The following is a 17564-nucleotide window of genomic DNA, read 5'->3' as shown; positions in this document are numbered from 1 at the left end:
AAACCCCTTCGCAGCTCAGACGTGACAGACAATGATCCCAACAATTTAACAGCAAAGAGGTATGCGTTTCTTCTGTTGATACAGCTGATCGATCATCTGCGAAATCATGCCAGCACAACATCAGGCATAATTCACACAAACACGTACGACAAAGTTCCCGACGTTAGGCACAAACAGAAAATGAGACTACACGCCGGCGAACGCATTGACAGCGAGGCAAGCTGTGTTGTGAACATTGAAGCACGTGAATCACGGAGCCACATTCCATCCAAGCTGACGGAACCTGCCTTGCAGCAATCCGTTGACTCCACATGCGTGGCCACTGACAGTGACAAGGACAGATATTTTACGTCAGAGAGTGATACAGAGGAACCAGTGGAAAAGCAGTTGACTAAAGCTGAAAAGGATGCTTTGGAAAGGGAGTACAGTCTAGGGGAAGTAAAAGCACTTGCTTTAGAAATTACTACGAACCCCAGAACACGAAAGAAAGTGATTAGAATGGTGTACAATGCTTCATCCAAACAGCTGCTTGCAAAATCAGATGACTTCATGTTCACCTACGATTGTACCAAAGCTGAAACATTGTACTGGACGTTATTCAGGGACAAAGCAGACATGAGTTATGATGAATCAGAACGACTGGCATTTATTGAGGAGCCTGCGGATGTGCGACGAACACTGTACCTTATTGAGATAAATCATATCGCCAAGGATTTGCATGCACTGGTTACACTTCTCAGAGCCTACCTTCAGACTTGAACTTTGATCGCTGTTGTATTATATCACATTTACGTATCATTACATGCTGCTTCTCTTGCAAAACTCGTAAAGCACTACTACTATATTTTGCAGCTGATACTGGTAAAACGTTAATACTCTATGATTGTATTAAAACATTATTGTACATAATGCACTGGAAACATTTTCAAACATAATGTGGTTAACTTCTATTTCACCTCAATGAGCGAGGGCGGGATGAAAAAAAAAAGTAGTTTAGCATTTCCTATTCTGTTACAGTGTTAAGATAAAGATCAATTCAATTCAATTTAATTCAATTCAATTCAATACAATCATCTCTCCCTCATTCTCGTTCTCATAAATAGGACTCAAACCATACTGGCACGGTGGCCTAGTGGTAAGGCGTCCGCCCCGTGATCGGGAGGTCGTGGGTTCGAAACCCGGCCGGGTCATACCTAAGACTTTAAAATTGGCAATCTAGTGGCTGCTCCGCCTGGCGTCTGGCATTATGGGGTTAGTGCTAGGACTGGTTGGTCCGGTGTCAGAATAATGTGACTGGGTAAGACATGAAGCCTGTGCTGCGACTTCTGTCTTGTGTGTGGCGCACGTTATATGTCAAAGCAGCACCGCCCTGATATGGCCCTTCGTGGTCGGCTGGGCGTGAAGCAAACAAACAAACAAACAAGCACATTTCACTGCTGTACAGCATACATCGTCCCCAAATACCTGTGTCTGTGTGTCACCGACTTAGTTGCTCTGCAGAGTGTGTGTGTGTGTGTGTAATACTGCCTTGCTGCAGAGTTTGTGTTATACCGCTTTGCTCTGCTGAGTGTGTTTGTGTTAATTACGGTCTGTCTGTCTGTATATTCTTTTGTCTGTCCGTCTGTCACTCAAGGGTAAGGGGGTGTCCTTAACCTCTCCTTTGTTGTCTCGGTCTGTCTCTCTGTCTCTGTCTATCTGTCTATGTCGCTCTTTCTGACTCTCTCCCTCTCAGCGGAGATCAAAGCCAATGAAAAACACACATCTCTGAAGCAGTTTTAGCTTGTGCCTCCAAATGACTGCTGTACAACAACCAGACCCCATCTGACTGCTGTTTGGGAAACAGTCCCCAATTCACTGCTGTACACCATTTACGTATCATTACATGCTGTTTCTCTTTCGAAACTTGTAAAGCACTACTTCTATTTTGCAGCTGATACTGGTAAAATGTTAATACACTATGATTGTATTGAAACATTATTGTACATAAAGCACTGGAACATTTTCAAACATAATGTGGTTAACTTCTATTTCAACTCAATGGGCGAGGGCGGGATGGAAAAAAAACATTTTAGCATTTCTTGTTCTGTTACAGTGTTAAGAGAAAGATAAATTCAATTCAATTTAATTCAATTCAATTTAATACAACTCTCTCTCCCTCATTCTCATTCTCATAAATCAGACTCAAACCATCCGTTGTCAGGGTCGTGAATGCTAGCTACTGACTGGATTGGAAATACTCTTATGTCGCCTAGCGCCATATGTAACTGATGAAACCATTCATAGCACAGCGCAGAGCTATCGGTTTTTGGACGTCCCCATTTCACTGCTATACAGCAAACATCGTCCCCAAATAACTGTGTCTGTGTGTCACCGACTTAGTTGCTCTGCAGAGTCTGTGTGTGTAATACTGCCTTGCTCTGCTGAGTTTGTGTGTTATACCGCTTTGCTCTGCTGAGTGTGTGTGTTTGTGTTAATTACGGTCTGTCTGTATATTCTTTTGTCTGTCCGTCTGTCACTCAAGGGTAAACCGGCACGATTAGCTTAGTGGTAAGGCGTCCGCCCCGTGATCGGGAGGTCGTGGGTTTGAACCTCGGCCGGTGTCACGATTTCATCTTTCGCCTGTGTACATATTTCCCCCTCGATATTTACTCGAGACCGAAATGTTGTTTCCTGGTAAAATTAAGAAGAGAAATTATTTATGGACGAAAAGCATGTCAGTTTCTTGCATGTGAAAAAAATTGGTTGTGAAATTAAATAGATTTCACTCCCAAAATCGAATTCTTCGAAAACGTGTACCGAGTGGTTACGTCCCTTGAGTAAGAAGGGAAACATTTTAGGATGAATCAAATTTCTAAGTTAAATAAAATAATTGGTTGGACAAATTTGGCCCCATGAATGTAAGGTACACAAGGTCGCTCATCAGTACTATCGAAGGGTGTTTTTTTTGTTCAGTGTAGAGTTTATACTAGATCAACGAGGCCGAAAATCGAAATATCAACACGGCGAAAGATGAAAACGTCACACCGGGTCATACCTAAGACTTTAAAATTGGAAATCTAGTGGCTGATCCACATCCCATTTTGGTGCAATCCCATTTTGCCGCCGTCCCATTTTTTTCCCTATCCCATTTTCGCGACATTTCACAAGCCAAGCGTCATTTTATAAAATTTATAATTTTGGATGATTAATGAGATGAGGATGATTATAATGATGATGCTATGGATTTCCAATTTGGATTGAGACTACGTGACAGGGCATTTTACTAACATGTCATAACAATAGCGCGACATCCCATTTTGACACCATATCCCATTTGGCCGCCATGCCGTTTCACCGTATTCCATTTATCCCCCATCCCATTGTCGCGACATTTCACAAGCCAAGCGTCATTTTACTACCGTGTCATAACAATAGCACGTCATCCCATTTTGACACCATCCCATTTGGCCGCCATCACATTTTTTATTTATTCTTCTTGCCAAGCCTCACTATACTACTATACTGCGTTATTCAACTAGGAAGACATTCCGTTTAGGCCAAATTCCATTTTTGCCACAATCCAAAATGTCGCGAAATAGAGATGGCGGCAAAATGGGATGACGGCAAAACGGCATGGCGACAAAATGGAATGTGGCGCTAGTGGTTTGACACGGTGGTAAAATGACACATGGCCTATGAAATGTCGCAAAAATGGGATGGGGGCAAAATGGGATAACGGCGAAACGGGATTGCGCCAAAATGGGAAGTGGAGCTAATGGTACATGACATGGTGGTAAAATGACACTTGGCCTGTAAAATGTCGCAAAAATGGGATGGGGGCGAAATGGGCTAACGGCCAAACGGGATTGCGCCAAAATAGGATGTGGGGCTATTGGTACATGATATGGTGGTAAAATGACACTAGGCCTGAGAAATGTCGCCAAAATGGGATGGGGGCGAATTGGGATAACGGCGAAACAGGACTAATAGATCCCTTGACTTGGGGTAGTGCGACTCTGTCACTGCTAGCTTTCCACTCGGAGGAAGCGACCGGAATTTCCCAACGATGGGACATCCTAGTAATTAATTTTTTTTTTTTTAATTCCTAAAATTAACAGAGTCGCGCTACCCCAAAAGTCAAGGAATTTCGTGTTTGTCCCTTGACTTTGGAGATGACAAGAAAATATCGGGCGCAAAAACGTGATTTGTAAAATTTTTCACAACATATGTCGCCTAGCGCCATGTATGTGATGAAACCATTCATATAGCTCTGCGGGAGCTCTGCACTTTTGGACGTCCCCATTTCACTGCTGTACAGCAAACATCGTCCCCAAATACCTGTTTGTTTCTAAAAAATCACGCTGGAGGTTGCATTTTATGTAATAACCTCCTGAAATGAGTTTTGACACTTTAGAATGGCATGTAAAATGACACATGGCCTATGAAATGTCGCAAAAATGGGATGGGGGCAAAATGGGATAACGGCCAAACGGGATTGCGCCAAAAGTGGACGTGGAGCTAATGGTACATGACATGGTGGTAAAATGACACTTGGCCTGTAAAATGTCGCAAAAATGGGATGGGGGCGAAATGGGCTAACGGCCAAACGGGATTGCGCCAAAATGGGACGTGGAGCTAATGGTACATGACATGGTGGTAAAATGACACTTGGCCTGTAAAATGTCGCCAAAATGGGATGGGGCGAAATGGGTTAACGGCGAAACGGGATTGCGCCAAAATGGGATGTGGAGCTAATGGTACATGATATGGTGGTAAAATGACACTTGGCCTGAGAAATGTCGCCAAAATGGTATGGGGGCGAATTGGGATAACGGCGAAACAGGACTAATAGATCCCTTGACTTGGGGTAGTGCGACTCTGTCAATATCGGGCGCAAAAACGTGATTTGTAAAATTTTTCACAACATATGTCGCCTAGCGCCATGTATGTGATGAAACCATTCATATAGCTCTGCGGGAGCTCTGCACTTTTGGACGTCCCCATTTCACTGCTGTACAGCAAACATCGTCCCCAAATACCTGTTTGTTTCTAAAAAATCACGCTGGAGGTTGCATTTTATGTAATAACCTCCTGAAATGAGTTTTGACACTTTAGAATGGCATGTAAAATGACACATAACCTATGAAATGTCGCAAAAATGGGATGGGGGCAAAATGGGATAACGGCCAAACGGGATTGCGTCAAAATGGGACGTGGAGCTAATGGTACATGACATGGTGGTAAAATGACACTTGGCCTGTAAAATGTCGCAAAAATGGGATGGGGGCGAAATGGGCTAACGGCGAAACGGGATTGCGCCAAAATGGGATGTGGAGCTAATGGTACATGATATGGTGGTAAAATGACACTTGGCCTGAGAAATGTCGTCAAAATGGGATGGGGGCGAATTGGGATAACGGCGAAACAGGACTAATAGATCCCTTGACTTGGGGTAGTGCGACTCTGTCACTGCTAGCTTTCCACTCGGAGGAAGCGACCGGAATTTCCCAACGATGGGACATCCTAGTAATTAATTTTTTTTTTTTTTAATTCTTAAAATTAACAGAGTCGCGCTACCCCAAAAGTCAAGGAATTTCGTGTTTGTCCCTTGACTTTGGAGATGACAAGAAAATATCGGGCGCAAAAACGTGATTTGTAAAATTTTTCACAACATATGTCGCCTAGCGCCATGTATGTGATGAAACCATTCATATAGCTCTGCGGGAGCTCTGCACTTTTGGACGTCCCCATTTCACTGCTGTACAGCAAACATCGTCCCCAAATACCTGTTTGTTTCTAAAAAATCACGCTGGAGGTTGCATTTTATGTAATAACCTCCTGAAATGAGTTTTGACACTTTAGAATGGCATTTAACGCTCATTGAAGTTTTAACAAACTTTCTAACACCTAAAACATTCATAGCACCGATAACGTAATTCTAGCTCTGCACTTTGTGTACACATACGTCCCCATTTCACTGCTGTACAGCAAACATCGTCCCCAAATGTCTGTTTTTCTAAAAATCACGCTGGAGGTTGCATTTTATGTAATAACCTCCTGAAATGAGTTTTCACACTTTAAAATGGCATTTAACGCTCATTGAAGTTTTAAGAAACTTTCTAACACTTAAAACAAAAGAGACCCCAAATGCCTGTGTTTTGAGCAAGATGGCATTTTGATACACAGCCGACCCCAAATGACTGTAAAACCACCTATGTGTGTGTGTGTGTGTGTGTGTGTGTGGTAAAGAACATGTGATGTGTGCATGGGCCAGTGTGTGTCACAGTTTGTGGTGTGTGCACGCGATATGTGTGTGCGTGCGTACGTACGTACGTGCGTGCGTGTGCGTGTGTGTGTGTGTGTGAACATGTGTGTGTGTGTGTGTGTGTGTGTGTATGTGTGTGTGTGTTTGTGTGAATATATGTCTCTGCGTGCGAGCGTACGTGCGTGCGTTTACACATGTGTGTGGTTAATTGTGTGGGTGGTTTTTTTTTTATCGATTTTCATTCTCAGCTGTTTCGTACTGAATGCAAGTAAACTGCAGCCTGCGACCAGAAGGACATCACTGAGACTGACCATCAACGTCAACGCTGCAGGGTACTCCCCACACGTCCTGACACTAGGAGTGAAGGTCAGTGCTTGCACAATTCTTGTGTTGAAAAGTGTGAACTTGTCTTTCGTTGCCGTGGTTGTTTTGTCCAACGAAAGAAGCAAGGTGACGAAAATCGTACGAATTTACTGTGTGATCAACCGTGAATCGAAGAGAAGTCGAACTGCATCATCGATTCATTTATTGTGTTATTTAATTGTTCAAATGTTGACTCAACAAAAAGGTAATAATTATTATAGTTCATCGCTCAGTAAGGTCGTCAATGTCATTGAATGCTGCTCAGAACAGTTCGTTGAAGTTGCCATTTTGTTGCAATAGTAGTCCTGCATGCATAGCCAATCACAGAGCTTGACGCGTTTGCCTCATTTACATGAAATATACACACATGTGAAGTGTACGGTATTGTTATTTCATAGCTGGTCTCTCTTGCGTATGTGGTACAAAATAGCATCCTTCCACTTCAACATACACTTTCAATCCACAGCCTAGCCGCTTTTTGAGACCAGTGTGTCTGTGCGCGCGCGCGCGCGCGCGCGCGCGTGTGTGTGTGTGTGTGTGTGTGTGTGTGTGTGTGTGTGTGTGTGTGTGTGTGTATGAATCTTATGCATTAAATCATTCCAGCGATGTGTTACGTGTTCAGCCTTTCGGATGTCTCTAGAGTCTCTGCCATTACAATACACAAAAAAATCATCTTGACAACAAATATTAATACGCCACATTTTCGTATGCATTGTCTGAAATGATTCTGTCATTCTGTCTTTTTTGTTTCAGTTTCACGTGCACACGCCGGGTGATTTACCGGAAATGTTAGCGTCGTCACGTCATGTGGCCTCCCCAGGCTACGCGACAAATGTGGCGTTGAAAGTTGTGAAAGTGAGAGTTTGTTCCCATTATTTCTTTCTACGGTAGTAAAATAAATTGCAATGTCTGTCGATATGATGCCGTTTTCTTTACAAAATACGGACATCGCACTTCTTTACTGTACATACGGGTTGTGAATAGGAATCGGTCTGCCCCGCTGTTTGTCTGTCTGTTTGTTTGTTTGTCTGTCTTTGGATTAGACTTGTAGCTCTGGTACTCTGGGTTCAATATAATTATTGAGCTGATATGGTGAGAAGCTTGGAATTGTGGTGCATACGGTGTGTTCCACACATTAGGTTCCTAGCTGTGGTAAAACGGGAAATAGGAGCTTTACACGCCCTAAAACAGCCAGCCAGGGAACACATCCATTGATTCGGGGTAATAGATGGGGATGCGCGTCTCAACCTAACATTTGACGTCGGAGAAATGTGCAGTAAGCAATTAAGAATCCCTTAACAGCTAGTGAGACCTTTTAATCACGAAGCATGGGTGTGTTTTTTATATTTAGTCAAGTTTTGACTAAATATTTTAACATCGAGGGGGAATCGAAACGAGGGTCGTGGTGTATGTGCGTGCGTGTGTGTGTGTGTGTGTGTGTGTGTGTAGAGCGATTCAGACTAAACTACTGGACCGATCTTTATGAAATTTGACATGAGAGTTCCTGGGTATGAAATCCCCGAACGTTTTTTTCATTTTTTTGATAAATGTCTTTGATGACGTCATATCCGGCTTTTCGTGAAAGTTGAGGCGGCACTGTCACGCCCTCATTTTTCAACCAAATTGGTTCAAATTTTGGTCAAGTAATCTTCGACAAAGCCCGGGGTTCGGTATTGCATTTCAGCTTGGTGGCTTAAAAATTAATTAATGACTTTGGTCATTAAAAATCGGAAAATTGTAAAAAAAAATAAAAATTTATAAAACGATCCAAATTTACGTTTATCTTATTCTCCATCATTTGCTGATTCCAAAAACATATAAATATGTTATATTCGGATTAAAAACAAGCTCTGAAAAGTAAATATATAAAAATTATTATCAAAATTAAATTGTACAAATCAATTTAAAAACACTTTCATCTTATTCCTTGTCGGTTCCTGATTCCAAAAACATATAGATATGATATGTTTGGATTAAAAACACGCTCAGAAAGTTAAAACAAAGAGAGGTACAGAAAAGCGTGCTATCCTTCTTAGCGCAACTACTACACGGCTCTTCTTGTCAATTTCACTGCCTTTGCCATGAGCGGTGGACTGACGATGCTACGAGTATACGGTCTTGCTGAAAAATGGCAGCTACTTGACTAAATATTGTATTTTCGCCTTACGCGACTTGTTTGTTTGCTTAACGCCCAGCCGACCACGAAGGGCCATATCAGGGCGGTGCTGCTTTGACAGATAACGTGCGCCACACACAAGACAGAAGTCGCAGCACAGGCTTCATGTCTCACCCAGTCACATTATTCTGACACCAGACCAACCAGTCCTAGCACTAACCCCATAATGCCAGACGCCAGGCGGAGCAGCCACTAGATTGCCAATTTTTAAGTCTTAGGTATGACCCGGCCGGGGTTCGAATCCACGACCTCCCGATCACGGGGTGGACGCCTTACCACTAGGCCAACCGTGCCGGTAGCATGGGTGTGTACTCTAGTTAGATTATATAATTTTTAATCCGTTTGAGCTGTTTTCAAAGACGTTTTTAATTAAAGGTGCACGGATACATCTTGGTTTGGAAGTCCTCAATCACTCGCAGACAAAAAAGGCAGACCAAAAACGGGAATTCCCGAAAGTGGCATAACACAGTTAGCGATTTCAGAAATCAGGTCTTGCTCGAACGATGCCCACGCAAAAATCATGATTTCTAAAACAAATATGTAAAACATATTATACTACAATGTCTATTATATCAGATTTCGTTTGAAAGCTAAAAATTTGAGAGAGAGAGAGAGAGAGAGAGAGAGAGAGAGAGAGAGAGAGAGAGAGAGAGAGAGAGAGAGAGAGAGAGAGAGAGAGAGAGAGAGAGAGAGAGAGAGAGAGAGAGAGAGAGAGAGAGAGAGAGAGAGAGAGAGAGAGAGAGAGATGATTAAACAATTCATTTCCGACATTCAAACGAACAGTACTCGCGCGCACTCACGCAGGCAGTATTATTATTAGGTCTATTATAGCTTTGTATCTTTTTTTCAGCATCATTACCTGGCCAGTCCCTACAAAGCGTTCGGTGATTCAGTGTGTGTGAAAACGGACACTGCAGAGTTTCGCCAAGCAATGGACGGGTCTCCGGAGTTGTACGCTGGTTCCAAGGGATCTTCGTATAGCCTGGACGCTTGTCTGGTCATGAGGGCATATGAACTCGTCACTGACATCTGTAACTGCTCGCAGATATTTACACGTGAGTTAGATTTTCGTTGAGGCGGTGGGAGGGGTGTGTGTGTGGGGGGGGGGGTGGGGATGATGGGGGAAGGTAGGGACAGACAGACAAATTAATTACAAAGCTACATGGTTGGACAGACACATAGACACAAAGACAGACAGGGCAGTTATTGATACAAAGAGAAATTGAGTGTGTTTGTGTGTGTATTTGTGTGTGTGTGGGTGTGTATGTGTGTGTGCGTGTGTGCGTGCGCGCTTGCGTTTGTGTGTGTGCGTGTGTGTGTGTGCGTGTGTGTGTGTGTGTGTGAGAGCGTGCGTGTGCGGGCTTGCGTGTGCGTGCATGCGTGCGTTAGAATATGTGTTGTGTGCGTAAATGTGTGTTAGTGGTAAAGCGTATGCGTACGTGCGTGTTTGTGTATGTTGTGTGTATAAATGTATGTCGAGGCTGTGTCTGAGTGTTGAAAAAATTTCTTGCTATTTTATTTAATATCTGACTGCAGCATCGGATGGGCTCAAGATTTGCACTTTCGCGGACGTTGACTGCATGAGCAAGGCGCACGGGAGAATCGTGGACACCGCCCTGGCTACAGGCGAGTTACTGCAGTGTCCACGGCCCTGTCACACCGTCAGCTATGTCCCTACCATCTCCTCCATCTACTATCCCGCTCCTGCCTCTGTCCAGCTACTCCAGCCTCAAGGACAGACTAGTCTGAACTTGTCAGAGTACAGGTAGATGACAGTGTTTTTGCATTTAGTCAAGTTTTGACTAAATGTTTTAACGTAGAGACGTTAAAAGCGAGACGAGGGTCGTGGTGTATGTGCGTGCGTGTGTGTGTGTCTGTCTGTGCCGTCTGTCTGTGTGTGTGTAGAGCGATTCAGACTAAACTACTGAACCGATTTTTATGATATTTGACATGAGAGTTCCTGGGTATAATATCCCCAGACGTTTGTTTCATTTTTTTTTATAAATGTCTTTGATGACGTCATATCCGGCTTTTCGTGAAAGTTGAGGTGGCACTGTCACGCCCTCATTTTTCAACCAAATTGGTTGAAATTTTGGTCAAGTAATGTTCGACGAAGCCCGGACTTCGGTTTTGCATTTCCGCTTGGTGGTTTAAAAATTAGTTAATGACTTTGGTCATTAAAAATCTGAAAATAGTAAAAAAAATATTTTTTTTATAAAACGACCCAAATTTACGTTCATCTTATTTTCCATCATTTGCTGATTCCAAAAACATATAAATATGTTATATTTCGATTAAAAACAAGCTCTTAAAATTAAATATATAAAAATTATTATCAAAATTAAATTGTCGAAATCAATTTAAAAACACTTTCATCTTATTCCTTGTCGGTTCCTGATTCCAAAAACATATAGATATGATATGTTTATATTAAAAACACGCTCAGAAAGTTAAAACGAAGAGAGGTACAGAAAAGCGTGCTATCCTTCTCAGCGCAACTACTACCCCGCTCTTCTTGTCAATTTCACTGCCTTTGCCGTGAGCGGTGGACTGACGATGCTACGAGTATACGGTCTTGCTGCGTTGCATTGCGTTCAGTTTCATTCTGTGAGTTCGACAGCTACTTGACTAAATGTTGTATTTTCGCCTTACGCGACTTGTTTGTGTGTGCATTGATCGTTAGGTCATGCATGGTCAGTAATAGCAAGATCTAGATCAGCACTTTTCAGGACGTGTACGGGAACGTTTACGGGTAACGTCATCAAATCTAGCTTTTACGTCACAGCGTTTGCCAAGATCTGCAGTCTTGGTGGGAGCAAAACAACGTATGTATTTGGAACATTGGAGAAAAAAGTGAGTCACGGGTGACGCAATATCTACACGTATACATACAGGTCGTTCGACCATCCAGAACACTGTAATGTACGACCTTTGTTTCCCGTCTACTATCTCTTCCCCACCTTCGCCCAAATAGGGGGGCCCGGTAGCTCAGTTGGTAGAGCACTGGACTTGTGATCGAAAGGTCGCAGGTTCGAATTCGGGCCGGGACGGACACGGGTCAACTTTATGTGCAGACCCAGAGACGGAAGCCATGTCCCACCCCCGTGTCATCACAATGGCACGTAAAAGACCTTGGTCATTCTGCCATAAGTGCAGGTGGCTGAATACACCTAAACACGCAGACACCTGGGTAGCGCGACTCCGTTGCTGCTAGCTTTCCACTGGGAGGAAGCGACCCGAATTTCCCAGCGATGGGACAATAAAGTAATGAGAAATGAGAAATGAGAGAAATACGTCCGCGTTAAGTGGGGGCCACACAAACGGGAGAGAACAAACCGCGTGGTCTGATTCGTTGAAATCACAAGCAAATCTCCATATCAACCAATCCAACGCCGCGGCTGGCTCCCGACCGGTTGGTCACTTTCTCGTGCATCTCATCCAAGGTTTGTGCAGATCTTTTAATCGACTTGCGTATCGTAGTTGTCATGTACATAATACGTATTATGACAACAACACACATACAACACACACACTCGGGCGTGTCCAGTAAATGTGAAATGTTTGGTTCGTTGTGAACAGTTGCTATTTTCCAATTTTTATGAAAATCGCCGGCTGTTGAAAGTGTTTCATTCCCAAAAAATTACAATTCTTCTTTCTTTCTTGATTGTAAGATTTTCATTCTTCGCGTCATAGCCCATCACTGTAAAGTCCTTGGTAATGTAGCCCCCCTTAAAACGGCACGATGGCGTCACGCTGAACTTCATTCCTACAGTTGCTGACTTTAATGTCACCTTCAACAACATCACAATTGATCAGCTTTCAGCTTTGATTGAGCCATAGGGTTGTGTATGAAATTTGCATTTAGTCTTTCTTTTTCTTGCTGAGTGTATGTACAGTCTAGAGAGGAGACGGACATGGTGTGAGCTTTTCCAGGGGGGTATATGAACATCTCAGTGGCAGGGGGATGGAAGCACTTGCTAATGAGTGGGAGTGTGTATGCGCGTGGTGTGCACGAGGATGTATGCACGTGAGTGATATTTGTAAATGTGTATTATAATAATATCATCTTTGTATTTATATTATTGAAATTGTTATATCTCGATGTACAGCGCTAAGAGCATAGTTAAATTTGTGAAGCGGCGCTATTTATATAAGCTATCTTTATTATCATTATTATTATAGGTGCCAGTGGTGTCTCTCCAGTGGTGTCTTTCCTTGTGACGTCACTATTTTCAGATTTCTTAGGTTAAGTTTCTTTTTCATGCTATAACTTTATTGTCCCGTCGCTCGGAAATTCGGGTCGCTTCCTCCTAATGGAAAGCTAGCAGCAACAGAACAGCCTTGCCCAGGTGTCTGCGTGTTTAGGTGTAATCAGCCACCTGCACTAATGGCAGAATGACCGGGGTCTTTTACGTGCCACAGTGGTGAAACGGGGGTGGAACATGGATACCGTCTCAGAATCTGCACATAAGTTGACCCGTGTCCGTCCCGGCACAGTTCGAACCCATGGCCCTAAGATCACATGTCTAGTGCTCTACCAACTGAGCTACCGGGCCCAGGTTTTCGTATGCCTGTACTAACGACTGGCCGAATAATGCTACCATTGATTGTGTTGAAACCAGCAGTATGCAAACTGTTCTATTCCTGCCGTAAAATACAATTCCAACCAGCTGTCATCTCACTTCATCATCATGTTTGTGTCTGGCTGTTTAAGCTAGTGACAACAACCAATAACTGAGACGGGTATTTTTCCAAAGTGACCTCCTGGGGGGAAACTGAACTGTGTTCACGTCACGTTGACACGCTAAAAAGCACCCATGTGAATATATTTTCACGGAAAGCCGGACAGACACGCTTTGGATACATATACTAAAGCTCAGTTGTTAAACAATTGTATTGAGTGTCCAGTTTTGTTTAAAGGTTGCTTATTTGTTTAGCTTCAGGTTCTTTTAACGATGCTTTTGTCATGATGTGAATGCGGTTGCCACGCTTTTCTGTTGGGTATGGGCGAAGTGTAAAGACTAAGTGTTTCTTTAAAAACAAAACAAATGCGACTGCTTATTTGCAGGAACAATTACCTTCAGCTGAACTTTTACTACGAAGATTTGATGACACAAGAAACACGACAAGAGCCAGAGTACGACTGGATCACAATAATGGGTAATTAAGTCTTAATTAATCTTACATGTTGGACAGGGTTACTTATCATTAACTAAACGTACATAGTGCCTACTCGTGCAAGCCTGTTTTGATATTTATACGCTGCATGCAGCTGCACGCAGTGAAAAAAGCTACTTCACTGTGCAGGTTTTACCCAATCATACTTCGTTTTTGGGGGTATGCTTGCTGTGTATTTTCGAGTTTTTATAACCCACCACTTCTAAATGGACATTATCTCTTTTTTTTTCGGGCGGGGATGTAGCTCAGTCGGTAGCGCGCTGGATTTGTATCCAGTTGGCCGCTGTCAGCGTGAGCTCGTCCCCACGTTCGGCGAGATATTTATTTCTCAGAGTCAACTTTGTGTGCAGACTCTCCTCGGTGTCCGAACACCCCCGTGTGTACACGCAAGCACAAGACCAAGTGCGCACGAAAAAGATCCTGTAATCCATGTCAGAGTTCGGTGGGTTATAGAAACACGAAAATACCCAGCATGCTTCCCCCGAAAGCGGCGTATGGCTGCCTAAATGGCGGGGTAAAAACGGTCATACTCGTAAAATTCCACTCGTGCAAAAAACACGTAGTGTACGAAGGAATTTCAGCCCACGAACGCAGGAGAAGAAAAAATCTTTTTTTCATTCGAATTTGCATAATTTGGTCTTGTACTTGTGTATACTTTCAAAGGGGAAAAGGCTAAAGCATGCTAGGTCTGCACATACGTAACTTGACCAAGGAGATCGGAAGATGCCGCAGTTATTCTGTTATTCATTGATAATTATGTGTGGGATGGCACTGTAAATAATGATATGTTATTGTGGAGGGGGGGGTTGTACAGCGCTTTGAGTACCGTTTAACCCTGGATACACACGCTTTATAAATATAACGCATTATTATTATTATTCCGTTCCTTAGGTCTTCTGGGAGGTAACATGGGCTTCTTTCTGGGGGCCAGCGTGCTGACCCTGGCCGAAGTGCTGGACTTCATGGTCTGTCTGCTGACCTGGGCCGCGAGGGGGGTGTGGCGGCGCTACAAGGGGCGTTCCTTCCCCACCATCAGCGTCGCCGACAGCGGCCATCGAGACACGAACAAGGGTGTCACGGCGCCTGAAAAGAGGAAGGTTCAAGAAGCGTGGAGGTAGAGCATTTAAGGCGTTTAAAGCACGCAGATAGTAAGGTTCAATAAGCGTGAAACTGGAGCTTTTAAGACGTTTAAAGCACGCAGATAGGAAGGTTCAAGAAGCGTGGAGGTAGAGCTTTTAAGGCGTTTAAAGCACGCAGATAGGAAGGTTCAATAAGCGTGGAGCTGGAGCATTTAAGGCGTTTGAAGCACACAGATAGGAAGGTTCAAGAAGCGTGGAGGTGGAGCTTTTAAGGCGTTTAAAGCACGCAGATAGGAAGGTTCAATAAGCGTGGAGCTGGAGCATTTAAGCCGTTTGAAGCACGCAGATAGGAAGGTTCAAGAAGCGTGGAGGTAGAGCTTTTAAGGCGTTTGAAGCACGCAGATAAGAAGGTTCAATAAGCGTGGAGCTGGAGCATTTAAGGCGTTTGAAGCACGCAGATAGGAAGGTTCAATAAGCGTGGAGCTGGAGCATTTAAGACGTTTGAAGCACGCAGATAGGAAGGTTCAAGAAGCGTGGAGGTAGAGCTTTTAAGGCGTTTAAAGCACGCATATAGGAAGGTTCAATAAGCGTGGAGCTTCAGTGTGCTTTTAAGGCGTTTGAAGCACGCAGATAGGAAGGTTCAATAAGCGTGGAGCTGGAGCATTTAAGGCGTTTGAAGCACGCAGATAGGAAGGTTCAATAAGCGTGGAGCTGGAGCATTTAAGGCGTTTGAAGCACGCAGATAAGAAGGTTCAATAAGCGTGGAGCTGGAGCATTTAAGGCGTTTGAAGCACGCAGATAGGAAGGTTCAATAAGCGTGGAGCTGGAGCATTTAAGGCGTTTGAAGCACGCAGATAGGAAGGTTCAATAAGCGTGGAGCTGGAGCATGTAAGGCGTTTGAAGCACGCAGATAGGAAGGTTCAATAAGCGTGGAGGTAGAGCTTTTAATGCGTTTAACGCACGCATGTAGGAAGGTTCAAGAAGCATGGAGGTGGAGCATTTAAGGCGTTTGAAGCACGCAGATAGGAAGGTTCAAGAAATGTGGAGGTGGAGCATTTAATGCGTTTAACGCACGCATGTAGGAAGGTTCAAGAAGCATGGAGGTGGAGCATTTAAGGCGTTTGAAGCACGCAGATATAATGGTGGTTGCCTACTTCTAGTTTAATCCACTTCTGACGGGAATGAATTCTTGTAGTTTGGGTACGACATTTGTTGCAATAATTTGCCTAAAGACCGGTAGACACAGAATGTGGAAACTGTCAAATCTCTGACTCAAACGTAAAATGGGAATAATAGCATCACGTGTAAAATCTAAATATTATTTCAGATGAAACAGCAAAGTGTTTCGAGAATAACGTTTGTCTAGGTGACTTTTTCCTAACGAGCAGTGGAAAACTACTGTTGAGGTCGCAAGCCAGGCTTTAGTCTGACTCGACAGGATTTCTACGATACACGCACGTGTGAAGGTTTTTATCACTGGGCGAAAAGTGTCGTTTTGCAACTTACAAAACTACTCTAAAACCTAAGAAAACTTTAAATTTCAATGGGTTTATCACATTTTGGTTTTTACTATAGCGCCATACTTTGATTAGACGGGGTTATCGCTGCGATCTTGCTTTGAATTTCAGCACCTTTTGCGACAGTCAAAACATCAAGTTACGCCATGTTACAGACATGCTGTAACATGCAAAACGTCTATTTATCCTACATACGTGAGAGAGACACCCGTGAGATAATAATCGTTCAAATCACACGTGTGTATATCATGTAAATGAGGTCATGTCAAGCAAGTCTGGCAGGGACCTGTTTTTCCACTGCTTATGATGCCAAGGTCACCGAGACAAACGTCATTATAGAAACACAAATTGCGCTCGCTAATTACTCTCGATGAATCTTTAGAACTAACACGTCACGCCACACTTTCAGAGTGTCGTTTCTTTGCTTTGACGTAATAGATTGCACGAGGCTTTAGAAGAGATCGAGGTTCTAAAACAATCGTCTTCAATTTAGCTGCCTCGAATGCAGGACGTTTTCAGTAAAATACACGTAAGTACAGTATGTAGGATAAACAGAATACTACATGGCTTGCTGTTCCGTACCAGATTTACACTCGTTGCTTTTTCAAATAGTGAACAGCTCGCTTTCGCTCGCAGTTCAATATTTAAAAAAAACAACTCGTGTAAATCTGGTACGACACAGCAAGCCATGTAGTATTCTCTATAGTTGTAATGGCGTAAAAGCTTTAACAGTGAACAGCGTGTGTGTGTGTGTGTGTGTGTGTGTGTGTGTGTGTGCGTGCATCCGTGCGTGTGTGTGTGTGCGTGCGTGCGTGTGTGTGTGTGTGTGTGTGTGTGTGAGTGTGTGTGTGTGTGTGAGTGTGTGTGTGTGTGTGAGTGTGTGTGTGTGTGTGTGTGTGTGTGTGTGTGTGTGTGTGTGTGTGTGTGTGTGTGTGTGTGTGTGTGTGTGTGTGTGTGTAAAGTTAAGGGGAGGATTGCCCTCCAGATATAAATCGACTGTGTACTTT

The 17564-nt window shown here is 43.5% G+C and overlaps 1 protein-coding gene across 1 annotated transcript in view; it reads left to right on the top strand.

Annotated features, from left to right (window-relative positions):
- Window positions 1-16902, top strand: part of LOC138969454 (acid-sensing ion channel 4-A-like) — a 55449-nt gene extending 38547 nt beyond the window's left edge. The window contains exons 4-9 of the mRNA XM_070342240.1: window positions 6493-6610; window positions 7361-7462; window positions 9634-9838; window positions 10320-10548; window positions 13852-13943; window positions 14853-16902. Of these exons, the coding sequence (XP_070198341.1) occupies window positions 6493-6610; window positions 7361-7462; window positions 9634-9838; window positions 10320-10548; window positions 13852-13943; window positions 14853-15079 (973 nt within the window). The 3' untranslated portion in view covers window positions 15080-16902. The remainder of the gene's footprint in view (window positions 1-6492; window positions 6611-7360; window positions 7463-9633; window positions 9839-10319; window positions 10549-13851; window positions 13944-14852) is intronic.
- Window positions 16903-17564: the final 662 nt, after the last annotated feature.

The sequence above is a fragment of the Littorina saxatilis genome, linkage group LG6 (assembly GCF_037325665.1).
Source record: "Littorina saxatilis isolate snail1 linkage group LG6, US_GU_Lsax_2.0, whole genome shotgun sequence".
In the NCBI taxonomy this organism is placed as follows: Eukaryota; Metazoa; Mollusca; class Gastropoda; order Littorinimorpha; family Littorinidae; genus Littorina; species Littorina saxatilis.
Note: the sequence above shows the minus strand (reverse complement) of the source record. Positions and strands in the feature narration are given on the sequence as shown.